Below are 18,974 nucleotides of genomic sequence, written 5' to 3'. Positions count from 1 at the left end.
GTTATTAACAAAAAGGTGATACATTGTTGGCAATTTTCGGGAAAAACGGGACTTTTGGGTTATTTTTGAAAAAAAGCGAGACTTTTTACCAATTTCGTTAAAAAACGAGAACTTTATTTTAAGAATCTTAAACAGATAATTAATGGCTAAGAGATTTTACTTTTTCAAATTTTTTGTTAATTTTTATTTAAATTTTGAAATAAAGTATACAGAAATGGCGAGATTCAGGGATGTAGATACTACTAAAGGTAATTTAAGGGAATTTTTTCAAAAAAAAAAAAAAAAATGTTTAATTTAGGAGGTTGAGAGGGATTGAAAATTTCAAAAATTTGTAGAGAAAAAATGAGAGCAATCTCTACAGCTAATTCGCATAAAAATGGTACCTTACTTACGTTGTGCAGCAGAAATATACCAATTGTAACACAACAAATATTATTAAAAACATACCTATCGGGTATTTTTATTATTGGGCATAAGGTAGGTAATACAGATAGGTAAATTACACATAAGTACATACAAATATTATTTAGTTAAATTACAACTTCAAAATTGGCTTTCCATTATGCACTGAACACCACTGCATAAACTTTAGGAAAAAAATTTCAGGACGGATAATATCCATAAAAAGTACATGACGCTCAGAATCAGTAGCTAATGAGCAAACATGATTAGATAACAAACGTTTCACATTCTCCAGGTCGTCGTTCTTGAACACCATTTCGACAATTTTCACAAAAACATCGAAACACTGGCTAAGACTATTAGACTTATCTGATAAGCTCACGTTCCATCTGCGGATATTCTTAGTGAATGCTGATGTGATGAACCATTGCTTAACCGTCAACCCTCGTTTCGGATCGTTATCAAAAACCTCATCAATGAATCGGCTCAATTCATTCCATTTATCAATACTTGTAAGTAGCCCGATGTCAAACGTGACATCCGTAGTTGTCAATTTCTGTTCCAGGAACTCTCTTTTGAATATTTGAGCAGCAGCTGCATCGTGAAAGAAACAACATTCCCATACTTTATTAAAGCTTTCATATTCTTTATTACTCAATAACGATACTAAACGCACTATAAATGAACGCGAATCAATGACCAATTTTCCGAACGTCGATTGGTCATCTGGGCATGGTAAACATTCATTCAGGAAGCGGCTCAAAAAATCTAGATCACACTTTTTAAAAATTTCACGATTCGGTAATCTAAAAATCATTTTTTTTCTTTCTTCGTCGGATATTAACTGAAGAAATCGGTCAGAGAATGTCGAACCACTATCAATCAGTAATAAATCTACGAACTTGTCCAATTTTGTCCGAATAACATGATTTCTCTGATGAGCAGACGCTGTGTTCCAAATCTCACCCAATAAAGACGTTGGCTTCCAAGTTCTTCCCTTTTTCAACAATGCCTTAACCAGTTTAGCGAATTGTTTTACAGGCATCTGATTTCCAGCATATCTCCATGCCCAAAGTGCACATCGTGATGAATCGGAATATGAAGCGAAGAACGTAAGAATTGTGTGGCTCGTTTTACGCAGCAAACATTGTTGCTGAGACAGTGACTGTAGTAAATGGAAAAAGACGAATACGTAAAAGCACGCAAAATAAAACTTTAATAAAACAAAACTATGTACAAAATCAATGTGCTTAATTCAAACATCGTAATCGTAACTTAACGATAATCTTTACCATAGTCAGAGACTATAAAAGTAAGATACTACACTTCTCCCCCTTTAAAAATCGAATTAATTAAGAACTAATTAATCTCGAAATCTTGAAAATGTCTTGGCGGTCGTCGCGTAGTTCTTTGAGGGTTTCTCCGAATAGTGGGAGTCTGAGTTACCGATTCATTGGTCAAATTAGAAGGAATCGGCGATTCTTCGATGACAGAATCTTCTGTTCGAATATCTGTCGAATTGGGCGATGATTGAGCCGGAGTTGTGAATCTGGTTTTCAAATGATCGGCATGAACGCGCCGGCCGTCATCTAACGTATACGAGAGCGGCGTTGAACGTTTGGCTATCGTTGCAGGTGTCCAATTTGCGTCTATTGGACGTCGTACGTAGACAGTATCGTTGACTTCGAATTCGCGATCTTTGAATGATTGATCCCTGTTGTCTTTGGTACGGAATTGTCGTTGATTAATATCCTTACGGACACACGGACGTAGTAAGTCCAATACTGTATTTAACTTCCGTCCAAGAAACATTTCAGCAGGCGTACGGCCGGTAGTATTGTGTTCAGTCGTTCTGTACACAAACAGTAGCTCCTGTAACCGATCAGACGGTGATCCTTTGTATCGCGGATCGCTAGACATTTTATCGTAGCGCCATTTAAAGGTGCGAATTGCACGTTCGACTAAACCATTCGAGCGACTATGATATGGAGTAGTAAAAATCAACTTTATGGAATTCGATAAACAAAATTGTTTAAATTCGTTCGATCGGAATTGTGCTCCATTATCGGCCACGATTTGCGCCGGCAAACCGAACGTAGCGAAAAACGGACGTAATTTCCCGATTGCTGTCTCTGTTGTAGCAGTTTTTAATACAAAAATTTCCATCCATCTAGAGAATGCGTCAATGATAACGAACCATATAAAACCATGGTATGGTCCTGTAAAGTCAATATGGATTCGCTCCATCGATTTTTCAGGAGTATTCCATAAATTGAGGGGGGTGGATGGTTCCCTTGGACCAGCTCGTTGACAATGTTCACAACGTTTTATGAATATTTCGATGTCGTTATCACAATTTGGCCACCACACCGTTGTTCTCGCCAAAGACTTTACAGCGTTTATACCAGGGTGTGTGTAATGTAATTTTTCGAGTACCGGTTTCTGTAAACTTGCAGGAATAACAACTCGACTTCCGAGCATGATGATTCCTTGCTCGTACGATAATAAATCTCTTCGATTGAAAAACGGCATAATTTCGTCTGAAACATCTTTCTTCAATGGCCAATGTTGAGCAATAAAACGAACGATCTGTTGCAAAATCGGATCGGAAGATGTTCGCGAACGAATTAACTGAGAAGTTAGTGCCAAATTTTCAATAGTTTCAGAAACGATCTGATTAATGACCAAGCTGGCTTCGGATTCGAACGATGTTGGATTAATACCAGGTACCGGAAGTCTCGATAATGTATCTGCGAGGCAGTTTTTCTTACCAGGTACATATTTGAATGTGTAATCAAATGCTGACAGCTGTATAGCCCATCGAACGAGTCTGGAAGCAGCTAGTTTCGGTAGTTCGGATTTTTCTCCAAATAAACGTTCTAACGGTTGATGATCGCATTGTAACGTAAAATGACATCCGTAAAGGTATTTGTAAAACTTGTCGATGCCGAAAATAATCGCCAATGCTTCTCTGTCGATAACAGAGTAATTCTTCTCTGCCGGAGTTAAGGTACGTGATGCAGTAGATATCAATCGCGTTCGGCCATCTGGATAGTTGTGAAATAAGACTGCTCCAATTCCATATTCACAGGCATCGCACGCAAGCGTGACCGGAACGGACGGATCGAAATGTACAAGTATACGATCGGAGGTAATCAACGTTTTCAGGTGTTCGAAAGTATCATTCTCAGTTTTAGTCCATTTCCATGGAACGTTTTTCTCGAGTAAACGATGTAGATTATTGCAGTTGGGAAGTAAGTTAGGTACAAATGCGTTGAATTGATTAATGCTGCCGAGAAAAGAGCGTAATTCGGAAATATTCGTAGGTGCTGGCATTAGTTTGATAGCGTTCACTTTCGTAGGTACAGGTCTCATACCTCGCGCATCGATAATATAACCCAAAAATACGATTTCTTTACGGAGAATTTTGATCTTCGTAGGTTGTAGGGCAAGACCAATATCTTGAAACCGTTTCAAAACTAAACGTAAACGATTTAAATGTTCTCTTCTGTTCTTACCACCAGTACCAACGTCATCTTGGCAAGCAACAGCTCCATCTATGTTGATCAATATATCATCCATGAGTTTTTGAAAAACCATAGGTGAAATTGTAAGTCCAAATGGTAAGTATTTATAGCGAAAATAACCTTTTTCGGTAACAATAACCAAAAATTTACGACAATCAGGGTGAACTAATACCTGATAATATGCATCTTTCAAATCAAACGTTGTGTACTCTATGAAACCAGCGAATAACGGAAATATATCGTTGATTGTTTTGAGAGGATGTAACTGTTTTTTCACGTATTTGTTAATGGTACACTTGAAATCTGCGCAAAAACGTACCTCACCATTTCCTTTAATACGTAGCACAATAGGTGAAGCCCATTCGATTGGTGTTTCCATAACATTCACAGGTTCAAGAATATCAGCTTTCAATAATCGATCTAATTCCTTATCAACGGAACGTTTCAACGCAATTGGTACTGGACGTGGTTTAAAAATCTTCGGTTGAGCATCAGGAGTAAGCTCGAACGTTGCTTGAAAATCTTTTACAGTACCTCGTTCACAATTAAACAACTCGCTAAATTCGTTAAGAATAGCTTTTACATCTGGATCATCGCTAGCAACGTTTTTAACCTCGTATATACCATGTTTAGGAACGTAATTCAGAAAACTAGAAGTGCGAGGTGCTAACGGAGTAACTTGTAAAGCAAACATCCAATTCTTACCGAACAATGATGATGCAGTATCGTTCTGTGAAACTACCAACGGTAGTTCACGTTTGATGTTATCTAATTGCACAATCACGTCAAACTCACCTAAAGCTTGAATAGCCGCGTCACCGTACCCAGAAATACCCGCAGCTGGGCGTAATTGCGGTGATCCTAATTGGTTCCAGATGCGAGAACTGATAACAGAAACATCTGCGGCTGTATCGTATTCCATCTCTAGAATGTTACCATTAACTTTAGGCGAGATGATGTAATGACCTTGCGGATCATCCGAGATGACATTATATAGATGCCGGTATTCATCGTCGTCGTATGTAGAGTAGTTGTTAAAAGTCGAAGTGATTCGTTGTACTTTCGCCTTTTTCAAAATCGTTGCTCGACCTGCAGAAACACAGGCTCGATCGTAATGCCCGACCTTACTACAGGCGCGGCACGTAGCGTTGATTGCACGGCAGGAATTAACATCATCGTGACGTTTTCCACCACAACGTAAGCAATCTTGAAGTGGGTTTAATGTTAATACTTGGTTCCCTTTGTTGCTGCGGTTATCTTTATCAGCTGTTGACGATGAATTTCTGTTCGAAGATCGATTGTTGACGTTAGATCTGTTGTTGTTGTTGGTGTTGTTGTTGTTGTTGCGATTAGCGTTGCTGTTGTTACGTTTGTTTTTTTTCGAATTGTTACTGTTGTTAGCTTGTAGTTGTAGGAGCTGGTTATCAGCTGTAGTTTTCGTCGAACTAGAATCGATTACCGTAAGAGCTGCTCGCTGTTGTTGAGCCGCCTCAATAGTAAGTGCTGATTTTACTATGTCGTCGAGTTTGTCGTTCGGTGAACTGTAAATCTCCGAGAGCCGTTCAATCATAGTAGGATTTTTCAAACCAATTAAAAATTGATCCCTGAGCCTCTCGTCGAGTGTTGACCCAAAAACGCAAGGGGGTGCCAATGATCTGAGCTTCGCAACGTAATCGGAGATAGACATCGTAGTCTCTCTGTAGCACTGACCAAATTGAACACGAGCAATAATATAGCTTACGGATTTGGTGTTATGTTGTTCTAAAAATGAAGTTAATTCATCGTAAGGAACTTCTGTTACTGGTTGAGGATCGAAGTGTTCCGCAGCAATCTGATACATTGGGTTACCAATGGCTCTCAATAGTAGATCTCGTCGATATGGTGAATATTCCTCTGTGTTAAGCTGAATGAGGGACATCTCGAGATTGAACCGTTGTATGTAGTATTTCCAGACATCTTTTTCCGGATTGTACGATTCAAAACGAAATCCTGCAATGCGGTCACTAATCTGCCTCGTTATTGTGGCCCGAGGTGTAACGACACCGCCACCACCTTCACCATTAACAGTAGTCATTTCTGTCTAACTTTTATCCTCGTCGCCATAATGTAGTAAATGGAAAAAGACGAATACGTAAAAGCACGCAAAATAAAACTTTAATAAAACAAAACTATGTACAAAATCAATGTGCTTAATTCAAACATCGTAATCGTAACTTAACGATAATCTTTACCATAGTCAGAGACTATAAAAGTAAGATACTACAGTGACATTTTAGAAATAAAATGTTCTGAAATGATATTACCCTTCTTACTTCTACCTGCAAACATATTAATCCAATAAGAAACAAGTGTTATTTGCTGATCGTCATTTAACCGATCCCAGAAAACATTTTCAACCATCCGATACTCAGCTTCAACATAATGTTTAGCAATGGTCCAGTCTGCAGAATAATCATTTATGACTGGTATTCTGTGCAATTCATTTTTGAGGAAACAAATCCAATAAAAACAAATAAAATTGCGGTAGTGATAATTTTCAGTAAAAAATTGCGGTGGAAGGGTATCCAGCGAGAATTTACTTATCTCGTCTGCCATGCAATATCTACACATGACGAGAAATTTCTGCCATTCAGTCAAACTGACATCTTGTAAAACTTTCCTTGCGCTTTTTGAATAGTCAATTTTGCCATTCACCGACCAAACCCACCATTTTGGATCAATAAAACGAATTCCGCAGTGGTCTTCGAGATTTATGGTGCGATAGTAAAATTCTGTCACCCAGCTTTCGATCTCTGCACAGACCTTATTCATAGAATTTTCGAGAATACCTTCAATTAAGGCAGGAACATTCAAATGCTTTATAAGTTGCTGATTGTGCTTCTGGTAATGACCGAAAAGAGAAAACCCAATCATAATACGACAGTGAATAACGTGAATATCTTCCGCTTCGATAAGTTGGAACTTTGATAAGTTGCTGTACCAGATTGTTCGGCAAACTTCGTAAGATGCTATTTCTTGCAAGTTTGGCAGATCGTAGACAAATACATAGCGTTCTTTGAGGATCTCATCGTCGTAATTTTCTCCTAGTGCTTGATTAATAGACATCTTGAATTATCTGAAATTCAAAAATCCATCATTTTGAGAACAACAGCGCGGAATAGCAAGAGATAGGTAAGTTTGAAAACATTTAGTTGATTTTAACGAATTATTCGCATCAATAGGGCAAAACGCTCTGACGTCACACAGCGTGTAAGTGGTTGCGGATCTTGATTCCCCTTACATTCTGTAGGCTTCAAGCTAGTGATTGTTCTGTCCACTTTGCATTTTGATATGCCAAAACTTTCAAACCATCTCGAGGATCCCATTATTTTATGGCTATAAATTGTAGAGAATTTTGTCCCCTTTCCAACGGTATTAAATTTTTTGAAATCCGCAAAGGTCGTCCTTGAGGAAATTGACTTAAGGAGCAGAAAAATGCGGAAAAATTCAACTCATTGTTCTGTCAGCTTTGCACTTTGAGATGGCAGAACTTTTAAACCATCTCGAAGACCCCATTATTTTATGGCTCTAAATTGCAGAGAATTTTGTGCCCTTTCCAACGGTAATAAATTTTTTGAAATCTTCAAAGGTCTTCCTTGAGGAAATTGACTTAAGGAGCAGAAAAATGAGGCAAAATTCAACTCATTGTTCTGATTGTTCTGTCAGCTTTGCACTTTGAGGTGGCAGAACTTTTAAACCATCTTGAGGACCCCATTATTTTATGGTTTGAAATTGTAGAGAATTTTATCCCCTTTCCAACGGTACTACATTTTTTGAAATCCGCGAAAGTCTTCCTTGAGAAAATTGACTTGACGAATTAAAAAAGGTAGCCAATTTAACATATTGTTTCGTCCACTTTGAACTTTGAGGCGGCAGGACTTTTAAACCATCTCGAGGACCCCATTATTTATGGCTCAAAATTGTAGAGAATTTTGTTCCCTTTCCAACGGTGCTACATTTTTTGAAATCCTCAAAGGTTTTCCTCGAGAAAATTGACTTGACGAGCTGAAAAGTAGAAGTGAACAGCATTGTTTACAGCTAGACTTGCAAGGTTTAGCCTACCATTCGCAAGGCGCATGTATGCAACCTGAAATGCGCGTTTTGCCCTATTGGAGTGTTTCTTGAAACATGTATACTTCATGAAAAAGTTCAAAAATTCTCCACAAAACAACTTTTTACAATATTTTTAAAATTTTCCAAAATCCGCCAAAAGGCCAAAAATTAACTTCAGGACCTGAAATTTTGGTCATGACGATTTTTGAACAAGCTTTTTCGATTCAGCTTGGTTTCGTGCAAATCCAAGAACGTCAGCTTAAAAGACTCCTCATTTCACTAGATTAATTAAAAATACATACATGTATTTCAATTTTTTCCATCAAAATTGAAGATTTTGAGAATGTAATATTCTCAACATCATAAAATCAATCAAAATTTTGAAGTCAGAAAGTTCCATTGTCTGCAAAAAAGTGGTGCCGGTAGCCCCCATTGATTTTTTTGTTGATAATGACAAAAAAATTCAATTCACCAAAATTTTTTGTTTTTGCGTCAAAATTTATCTGAATAATCCTCTTCTCAAGAAAAACACTTTCTCCGGCTCTTCAAACCAAAGAGCACCAAAAAATTGAAAAGTACCACAAAAAATGAACATAAATCAATATCAGGGAAATCTTTTTGAAAACATCTTATTTCCACAATTGCATTGTTCTACATAACCTTCTTTTCAAGATTAAGCCCTCATTGGAACCTCAAATGCTGTTGGCTCTTTTGTATCAGAGCCCCTAAATTTGGAAAAAATTGAAAAAAACTCACTCAGTCCTCCAAATTATATCGGTCCCAAGACCCGAAAGTTGTAAAATATTAAGAAATATGTACCTAAAATAATTGATAGGTATCTGAAGGTTACCTATATGTACTAGAAAAATTTTCATCCCTGAGCAGAAAACTTCTTCTAAACAGACCTCCTTTCCACTTCTTTTTTGGAGATACCTACGCTACGTAATTCTCGAAAATTGTAAGTGTACAATTTTTTGTACTCCATCTCCTTTTCAAACCACCAAAAAGCGTTGATTTTCGCCTTACCTGTTTAAAAAGTCCTCTTTTCGTTCCTAAAGTCCTGTTTTTTCCCAAATTTGCTTTTAAGGTTCTGTTTTTTTTTCTGCCATTTGTCCAAGTCATACAGTGTCAAAAAACGTCAATTTTTTGATAAAATAGTCAAGAAGTGTATATTTCTGTCAAAATTGTCAAAAAGCATGCATTCTTGATAAAACTGTCAAAGAGGCTAATTTTTGTCAAAATTATCAAACAGTCCAGTTCTTGGCCGAAATTGCCTAAAAAGACCACTGTTTTTGCTTAAAAATTCCCTTATTTTGTCAGAATAGTCAAAGAGATTCAATTTTTGGCGAGTTGACGAAAAGTCGTAATGTTTTTTTTTTTGGTCAAAATTCTCAGGAAGTAGGTAATTTTTTGATGAAATAGTCAAATGGTCGTAATCAGAAATTATTGCTTTTTATCCTAACGTCCAAAAAGTATTGATTTTTGCCTTGCCTGCCTACAAAATCCTCTTTTTGTTTCAAAGTTTGCTAAACAAAAGTCTGTTTTTTTACAGAATTGCTTTAAAAGCTTCTTTATTTTGTCAAATCTCATTTTCCCATCTTAATTTTTTCATATTTTTTTTCAAGTGTTTATGGAACTTATTCAATATTTTTGAACTTTTTTTCAAAAAAAACGCCCTGCTTCTAAATATTTTTTTTTCGAGAAAATTCTCAAAAATGTTGGCCACTTAAATAGAGACCTTCAATGATGAAAAAATAAAAGAACAGATTAGGATTGTGGCAATTGACAATTAACTCCAAAAGTGATCCAGGAGCAATATTCAATAAAACTCCCTCCACATATAACTAAGGTACACCCTAAGGCTACACGTATGGTTATCACTCATCAGTACCATATCACACAGGAAAACTAAAAAAATACAGAAATCTACTTACCACCCAGACGAGAATCTTGAAGTTCGCAAAAATCTTAAAATTCTCAAATAAATACACGTACCACCAATAACGTCTTCCTTTTGCTAAATGCTAACAAACACTGCGAATATCGACTATCGACTAAGGTAAAGCATATAGCAGTCACGCCGAAGAATAGATAGGTAGGTACTGAAAGCGTGATTTAAAAACCAGTTTCAACACCTCTAGTTCCAAAAACAGTACTTGGATGACGACAGACTGCCGGTGTACCACAATTGTACTGTCCTTGAAAGCACATTGTATGTATTTCTTTTCAAAATAATATGAACTTCGAACTACGCAGCTGAAAAAAGAACAGTATACAATATGCTCTCTGTCAAGTGTTTGTCTAATGATAAGAGAATCTCTTGAAGTGTCTACCATATACTTTTTCAAATTTTGTGTCGATTTTTTTTTTAAATTTTAAAATAAACTATAGGCCTACAGAAATGACGAGATTCAGGGACTAAAGGTAATTTATGGAAATTTTAGGATATTTTTTCAAAAAAAATTTTAATTTAGAGGGTTGCGAAAAAGTGAAAATTTCAAAAATTTGTAGAGAAAAATGGAGAGCAATCTCTGCAGCTAATTCGCATAAATGGTACTTTACTTACGTTGTGCAGCAGAAATATAGTAACATAACAAATATTTTGAAAAACACACCTATCGAGTATTTTTTTATTAGGTATAAGGTAGGTAATACAGATAGGTATATAAATAACACATAAATACATACAGGGTGTTAAATAAAGCGTGGGCAATAATTTCACAATAGATGCAACTCGAGTAGACGAACAAAAAACGTTATTATGATAAGTTGCCTATCTTGTAAAATGAAGGTGCTACGTGCTCCGCAAAACTGGAAATTTACCAATTTTGAAAAATTCGTCAAAAATAAGAAAACCATTGAATCATTTAAGTGATGCCCCTAACCCATAGTACCCGAGTGGACGAACAAAAAAAGTTATTATGACCAATTGCCTATCTTCAAAATTGAAGGGGCAAACCGGATTCAAAATTTCCAAATTTCGAGTGCCCCAAATTTGAATTTTGAAATTGTGCTTGCCCCTTCAATTTTGAAGATAGGCAATTGGTCATAATAACTTTTTTTGTTCGTCCACTCGAGTACTATGGGTAGGGGGCATCATTTAAATGATTCAAACATCTTCTTATTTTTGATGAATTTTTCAAAATTGGTGAATTTTAGTTCAAAAATGGGGTAATTCCTTCAATACGCAGACGGTAAGAAAATGTTAGAATCATTAAAAGGATGTCCCCTACCCATAGTACTCGAGTGGACGAACAAAAAAAGTTATTATGACCAATTGCCTATCTTCAAAATTGAAGGGGCAAGTACAATTTCAAAATTCAAATTTGGGGCACTCGAAATTTGGAAATTTTGAATCAGGTTTGCCCCTTCAATTTTGAAGATAGGCAATTGGTCATAATAACTTTTTTTGTTCGTCCACTCGGGTACTATGGGTTAGGAGCATCACTTGAATGATTCAAACGTTTTCTTATTTTTGACGAATTTTTCAAAATTGGTAAATTTCCAGTTTTGCAGAGCACGTAGCACCTTCATTTTACAAGATAGGCAACTTATCATAATAACGTTTTTTGTTCGTCTACTCGAGTTGCATCTATTGTGAAATTATTGCCCACGCTTTATTTAACACCCTGTATAGTTAAATTACAACTTCAAAATTGACTTTCCATTATGCACCGAACACCACCGCATCAACTTTAGGTAAAAAATATCATGACGAATAAAATCCATAAAAAATACATGACGCTCAAGATCAGTGGATATGGAGCAAAAATGATCAGAAAACAAACGTTTCACATTCTCCAGTTCGTCACTCTTGAATACCGTTTCGACAATTTTCACAAAATCATCGAAACACTGGGTAAGACGAGAGATGTTTTTTGAGTCCCTCAGGTTGACGGATACTCGTATTGTGGGTAAATGCTGATGTGATGAACCATTTCTTAACCATCAACCCTGGTTCCGGATCTTCATCAAAAACCTCATCGATGAATTGGCTCAATCCATTCCATTTATCGATACTTGTAATTAACCTGAAGCCAAAATAGAAATCCATAGTTTTCAATTTCTGTTCCAGGAAGTCTCGTTTGAATATTTGAGCAGCAGCTGCATCGTGAGAAAAGTAAAATTTCAATGTTTTGTCGATCTTTTTATATTTTCCACGATCCAATAAGTACTGTAATTTTTTTACAAACGCGGGAGAATCAATGAACAATTTTCGAACTTCGAACAAACTATTTTCCAGGTAGGTATCTACTTACACTTCTACAGCAGAATTTACGTATAATTAGTTTTACACCAGTAATAATTATTAAATTATCACTTATCAAATTCAGATTTTCAAATTCATAATTTGCTGACTTCAACATTTGACGATTTTTTTTCGATTGAGTAAATTTTCAAATACTTACCTTGGTATTTTTGTGGCGCATTTTTCACAAATATTGTCAATTTCCAACGAAACACATAAATATGAACAACTTTTAAAAATTTGCCGACTCGATGACGAATTTTTGTTCGATTTTCTATCGTAAGTTTAAACATAGGCCCTAAGATACCTTTTTCAAAGCTTCCAGTCCCGACGATCATAAACTAATTTTGAGGTTGAAATTCCTCAAAAGTGCTCAAAAAGAAATTTGACAGAAAATGTGTTCAAATAACATTTTTTAAAAACTATTTGAAAGTCTTGAAAAAATTTAACTCATTTTTATAGGTCGCATGACATTTTTACAAAAATCTCATAAATCATAGCCCAATTTTGTAAGCTCCAAATTCTTCAAGCGTATCATAAAATTTTTGTCGAAATATATATTTTAACACATTTTCATCGGTTGCACAACACTCTTTCAAAAATACTAAGAATCGTAACCAAATTTTAGGCTGAAAATTCTTCAAAAATTCTCAGAAAATATTTTCGTTGAAATATTTGAATTTTTCGCGAAATTTCAACCCATTTTGATAGGTCACAAGGTCATTTTCAATAACTCTACAAAAGTTCATTTTCTATACTTGAAAGTGGAAAGAGCGTGGAACATGATGACTTTGATCATTTCGATTGCGCTCTTCTGTGCAAGTCGTTTTTCGCGAACTTTGGTTCAAAGGATGTAGATCGAGAGCAATCTCTACAGCTAATTTGCATACTACATTGAGCAGCAGAAATAATAATTAGGTAATGAATATTTTGTACAAGGTGTGCATATTAGGTATTTTTTTATTGGTATTAGGTAGGTACAGATAGATAAATTAAACATAGGTAAGTACAGATTTAGTTAGATCACAACTTCAAAAAAGGCTTTCCACTATGCAGCGAACACCACTGCATAAACTTGAGAAGAAAAACATTATCACGGATACAAGCCACATAATAATAGCCACCACGGGAAGGACCAGTGGATAATGCGCAAAAATGATCAGAAAACAAACGTTTCACATTCTCCAGTTCGTCATTTTTGAATACAGTTTCGACAATTTTCACAAAATCATCGAAACTCTGGGTAAGATGAGAGATGTTGTTTGAGTACCAAATCCGACTGATACTGTGGGTAAATGCTGATGTGATGAACCATTTCTTAACCATCAACCCTGGTTTCGGATCTTCATCAAAAACCTCATCGATGAAATGGCTCAATCCATTCCATTTATCGATACTTGAAATTAACCCGAAGTCAGAAGGGAAATCCATAGTTTTCAATTTCTGTTCCAGGAAGTCTCGTTTGAATATTTCAGCAGCAGCTGCATCGTGAGAAAAGTAAAATTTCAATGTTTCATCCATCTCTTTATATTTTCCACGATGCAATAAGTCTTTTTCATTATACATGCTACGAAAGTATAAGTTTTCCGCCCTCCGTGCATGCTACGAAAATGCTCTATGTTTACCCGGATCGAAAATGAAGATCTTTCAACTTTTAAAGCGCCCTGAAGGCGGAAAAAAGCATTCTACGGAAAAATGAAGTCGAGGAAAATTGTAGAGAATTAAATTTCCAATCGACATAATGCCTTTAGTTTTTTTCTAGGAGGCTTAGTATTCGATATATTTACTATGTAAAAAAGGGATCATACTCATTACTTTAACCAAAAACGGGCGTAAAACTTATTTTCGTAGCATGAATAATGAAAAATATCTTACAATGCAAGAAGCGACGTGAAGAATGTTTGGTCTCGTGCTTTAACTCCCCTCGCCTTCGGCTCGGCGAGTCAAATTGCACTCGACCAAACATACTTCACTTTCGCTCCTTGTATTGTAATATACTATTTCACGATCTAAAAACGCGGGAGAATCAATGATCAATTTTCTGAACGTTGATTGGTCTTCCGGGCACGGCAAATATTCATTCAGGAAGTTGCTCAAATAATCAACATCACAATGTTGAATAGCATTTCGGTTTACTGATCTAAGAATCGATTCTTTTCTTTCGTCTTCTGATATAAACTGGAGAAGTCGGTCAGAGCATGTCGAACTATTTTTCCTTAATGTTTTTATTAACTGGTCCAACTTGTACTGGATAGCATGATATCTCTGGTGAGCAGACGCTGTGTTCCAAATCTCATTCAATAAAGACGTTGACTTCTCATTTATACTTGTTTCCAACAATATCTTAATCAAATTGGCGAATTGTCCTACAGTCATCTGATTTCCAGCATACCTCCAAGCCCAAAGAGCACATCGTGATGAATCGGAATACGGAGCGAAAAAACTAACGATTTTGTGTCTCGTTTCACGCAGCAAACGCTGTTGCTGAGACAGTAACATTTTAGAAATCATTTGTAACGAAATAATAAAGTCACTTGTTCTTTTTGGTAAAGACACATTAATCCAATCAGCAACAAGTGCTACTTGCTGATCGTCATTTAAACGATTCCAGAAAAAATTTTTAACTATAGGAGACTCAGCGTAATATCTAAAAATGGCCGAGTCTATTGAATCATTATTTCTGACTGGTATTCGGTGCAATTCATTTCTGAGAAAACAAATCCAATAAAAGCAAATAGAATTGCTGCAATGACAATTTTCATTGAATAATTGCGGTGGAAGGGAATCCAACGAGAATTTACTTATCTCGTCTGTCATGCAATATTTACACATCACGAGAAATTTCTGCCATTCAGTCAAACTGCCATCTTGTAGAACCCTCCTTGCGCTTCTCGAACAGTCGATTTCACCATTCATCGACCAAACCCACCATTTTGGATCAATAAGATGAATTCTGCTGTGGCTTTCGAGATTTATTGTGTATTGGTAAAATTCTGTCACCCAATCTTCGATCTCTTTACAGACCTTAGTCATAGAATTTACGAGAATACCTTCGATTGAAGCGGGAACATTCAAATGCTTTATAAGTTGCTCATTGTGCTTCTGGTAATGAAAGAAAAGACAATACCCAATCATAAAACGACAGTGAATAACGTTAGTATCTTTCGCTTCGATAAGTTGGAACTTCGATAAATTGCTGTACCAGATTGTTCGGCAAACTTCGTAGGATGCTATTTGCTGCAAGCTTGGCAGTTCGTAGTGAAATACATAGCGTTCTTTAAAGCTCTCATCGTCGTAATTTTCTCCTAGTGTTTGATTAATGGACATCTTGAATTATCTGAAATTTAAAAATCCGTCATTTGACAAGAGCAGTGCAAAATAGCAATAGGTAAGTACTGTAGATAGGTAATTATGAAAATAATTAGTTGAATTGAAGGAATTATTCTAATCAATTCAAGTTGCTTAATAAATTTTTACTTCGTAGTGAAAAAAGGAAAAAAACTGTTCCTAAAACAACTTTTTAAAATTTTCAAAAATTCGCCAAAAATCCAAAAATGGACTTTAAAATCTGAAATGGTGATCACGTCAATTTTTGAACAAGCTGTTTCGATGTAGCTCGGTTTTGTGCAAATCCAAGAACTCCAGTTTAGTAAAAGGTTCCCTTGTTGGTTATTTGCCAACATTTCACTGGATTAATTTAAAATATTTCAACTTTTTCCATCGAGATCGGAGGTTTTCAGAATTTAATATTCTCAACATCAGAAAATCAATCAGCATGTATTTTTAGAATTTTTATTTAGCCCATCAAAAATATTTGCATCACCTTGGACTTGTGTTTCTTTTTGACTTTACTGTTTTTATGATGAGTAAAAGACGGTAAGTACTTACTTAAAATATAGATGGTTTCTGAAAATTTTATACCTAAGAATAGGAATCGAGTGAGAATAATAATTCCCTATTTTTCATTTTTCCTTTATCTGCAAAAGAAGTGGCGCCAAGAGCCCCCCCGCCCCTCCCCTCACAACATGAAAAAAAATGTTAATAAATGACAAAGAAGTTGAATTCATCAATATTTTTTTTTCTGCGCCAGAATTCTTCTAAATAATCCGCTTTTAAAGAAAAAACGATTCTCTAGCTCTTCAAACCATTATTGATCCTCCTCAAAGTTGAAAAACAAATCACAAAAAATGAAAATAAATCAAAATAATTATGGAAATTTTTTTGAAAATATCTCATTTCCACATTAGCATTGTTTTACATGACCTTCTTTTCAAGAAAAAACATTCATTGGACTCTCAAACGATGTTGGCTCTCTTGTATGAAACCCCCTAAAGGATAAAATGAGAAAAAAAATAGGTACCTATAAAAATTGTTGCATGTAGAAATTTTTTAAACATTTTTCAATGGAGAATCTCTGTGTCGGTCCCCTTGTTGTATGAAGCCCCAAAAGTTGAAAAATATTTTAAAAAGATGTAAAATTGATGTCTGCAGGTACAAATTTTTTGACAATTTTTCATCTTTGATCACAATACTTCTAAACACGCCTCTTTTTCACTTCTGTTTTTGGGGGTACCTGCTAATTCTCGAAAGTTGTAAGTTTTCAATTTTTCGTATCCCCTCCTCACTTCAAACTACCAAAAAGAATTGATTTTCGCCTGTTCTGTTTGAAAAGTCCTCCATCTGTTCCTAAATCCTTGTGTTTTTGGCCAAACTTGCTATATAGGTTCTGATTTTTTTCTGTCATCTGCCCAAGTCAAAAAGTGCCAAAAAGCGTCAATTTTTTGTAAAATAGTCGAGAACTGTCCATTTCAGTCAAAACTGTAAAAAAGTGTCCGTTTCTGATAAAATTGTCAAAGGGGCCAGTTTTTGCCAAAATTGTTAGACGGTCCTGTTCTTGCCAAAATTGCCCAAAAAACCACTGATTTTGCCTAAGAATTCCATTTTTTTTTTTTTAATCAAAAAAAGGGAATGAATTGCCAAGTCAAAATTTTTCGATTGTGAGTTGTAAAAAAAAAAATTGGGAAAAAAAATTCAATTGATATTTTGCAGCAAATTTCCATCAATTCGGCCTTTTGTTTACGTCTGCATCTCTAAAATTAGCTTTGGAAGCCAACATGGGTAATAATTATTTGCAGTAAATTGAAGGAATCCTTAATTTCCAAAATAAGCGACGACTTCAATTCAATTTATTCTATTCCAAACATTTATCACGATTTTTCTTCTCGTTTGAAAATTTTCAGTTCGTGGTTGTCTTCCGATTTTGATTTATTTAATGAAACAATCATCAGGCAATAACCAAGTTGAAATTTGTTATGATCGAAAATTGAAAAATTAAAAATTTTGTAAAATCAAGCCTGCGATGACGAATAATCCTCACTATCCTTAACGGTACGATTCAACGATAACCTACACATGTTGTCATGCAGAAAAACTAGAAATGCACAATATAAATTTACTTACCATTCAGAGAATGAATCTTGAAATTCGTAAAAATCGTAATTTTCAACTGAATAAATGAACCATCAGTCCAATATTCTTGATGAAACGAATTAAAAAGTGAATTCGCAAACCATCACCACGAAGTATCCACTATGACTAAACAGTCAAACTGAACAACAGATAGTAAATGTGTGAGCAAAAAAAAGGTGGTTCCAACAACCCTTATATGGTCCAAAGAAAGTGCCTCAATGAACGCCTGCTGCGATACTGGGTGAAAAATGATGAACCAGGTAGGCGTATGCGATACCTGTAGAATAGAACTGAGACACGTCTGGGACAACATTTCTTTCAAAAATACTACAAAGCTGATAAGAGAACAAGTCTTGTCTACTGTACGCTGTACAGTGTAGTGTCTAACATATCTAACAGTCTACTGGAAACAGGAGCTATGTACTTGGGGTAATTTATCGAAATTTTAGGGACATTTTAGTAGAGAATAATCACTGGGTAAATGCATCTGTTTGTGGAATTTTTTCAAACAAAATTTCCCAATTTAGGATGTGGAGAGGGATTGAAAATTTCCAAAATTTGTAAAGAAAGATGGAGAGCAATTTTTTCCTACATCTAATTTGCATATTTGCATTGATCAGAAACAATAGTAACTAAGTAATAAATATTTTGTGAGAATTCGGTATTTTTTTATTGGTATTAGGGAGGTACAGATAGGTAAATTAAACATAGGTAAGTACAAATTTAGTAGGATCACAACTTCAAAAAAGGCCTTCCTTTATGCGGCGAACACCACTGCACACATTGGTTCAGATTGAAATTTAGCGCGCCAAAAATCAAAAAAAAAAGTGCTCAAATAAAATTCAAAATTGTGCCAAAGTATTAAGTATAGTCTAGAACCTACATATCCAGAGTATTGAGACTTGAGGTAGCGCTATTGTTGCCTAATCTATGAGACAAGATGTCACTACACACATGATAAAAATAGTGGTTACTTGAGGGTGTTTTTAAAATGCATGTCTTTTCCAGTCATCATACACAAAAGCAATAACCCAATATATCATTTTAAAGCTGAGTTTCTCTAGTTTCGCATGGTGTATGTGTTTTTTCATTTTCGTTTGATGGGTGCTTCGATTTTGCAAAAAAAGAAAGTGCATTTTTTGAATTTTTTCTACTGATATTTTAGTGTCAAACTATTTCTGTCCAAGAGATACCAAAAAAAACTCATCGGCATTTAGAGGGCCCAAGTATTAGGT

The 18,974-nt window shown here is 35.5% G+C and overlaps 2 protein-coding genes across 2 annotated transcripts; both read right to left on the bottom strand.

Moving 5' to 3' along the window:
* Nucleotides 1-588: 588 nt before the first annotated feature.
* LOC135845116 (uncharacterized protein K02A2.6-like) lies at nt 589-6,003 on the bottom strand. The gene is made up of 4 exons (XM_065363581.1): nt 1,849-6,003; nt 1,369-1,567; nt 785-1,077; nt 589-651 (listed from the first exon to the last, which is right to left on the bottom strand). The coding sequence occupies exons 1-4, from the start codon at nt 6,001-6,003 to the stop codon at nt 589-591; spliced, it is 4,710 nt and encodes a 1,569-aa protein (XP_065219653.1).
* A 7,209-nt stretch (nt 6,004-13,212) lies between these two features.
* On the bottom strand, nt 13,213-17,872 carry LOC135845054 (uncharacterized). Its single transcript, XM_065363516.1, has 2 exons — nt 17,731-17,872; nt 13,213-15,607 (listed from the first exon to the last, which is right to left on the bottom strand). Exon 2 carries the CDS (start codon nt 15,595-15,597, stop codon nt 14,185-14,187), a length of 1,413 nt encoding a protein of 470 aa, XP_065219588.1. The 5' UTR covers nt 15,598-15,607; nt 17,731-17,872; the 3' UTR covers nt 13,213-14,184.
* Nucleotides 17,873-18,974: the final 1,102 nt, after the last annotated feature.

This window comes from Planococcus citri, chromosome 4, assembly GCF_950023065.1.
Source record: "Planococcus citri chromosome 4, ihPlaCitr1.1, whole genome shotgun sequence".
In the NCBI taxonomy this organism is placed as follows: Eukaryota; Metazoa; Arthropoda; class Insecta; order Hemiptera; family Pseudococcidae; genus Planococcus; species Planococcus citri.
The sequence above is the reverse complement of the archived record's forward strand: the minus strand, read 5'-3'. Positions and strand labels throughout refer to the sequence as shown.

Coding starts and splice junctions, on each gene's coding strand:
- LOC135845116 (XM_065363581.1), bottom strand. CDS start 6,003: ATGACTACTGTTAATGGTGAAGGTGGTGGCGGTGTCGTTACACCTCGG. Junction 1,078..1,368: donor GAAGCCAACGTCTTTATTGG/GTGAGATTTGGA, acceptor GTTCATTTATAG/TGCGTTTAGTATCGTTATTG. Junction 652..784: donor AGAATATCCGCAGATGGAAC/GTGAGCTTATCA, acceptor TTTGCTCATTAG/CTACTGATTCTGAGCGTCAT.
- LOC135845054 (XM_065363516.1), bottom strand. CDS start 15,597: ATGTCCATTAATCAAACACTAGGAGAAAATTACGACGATGAGAGCTTT.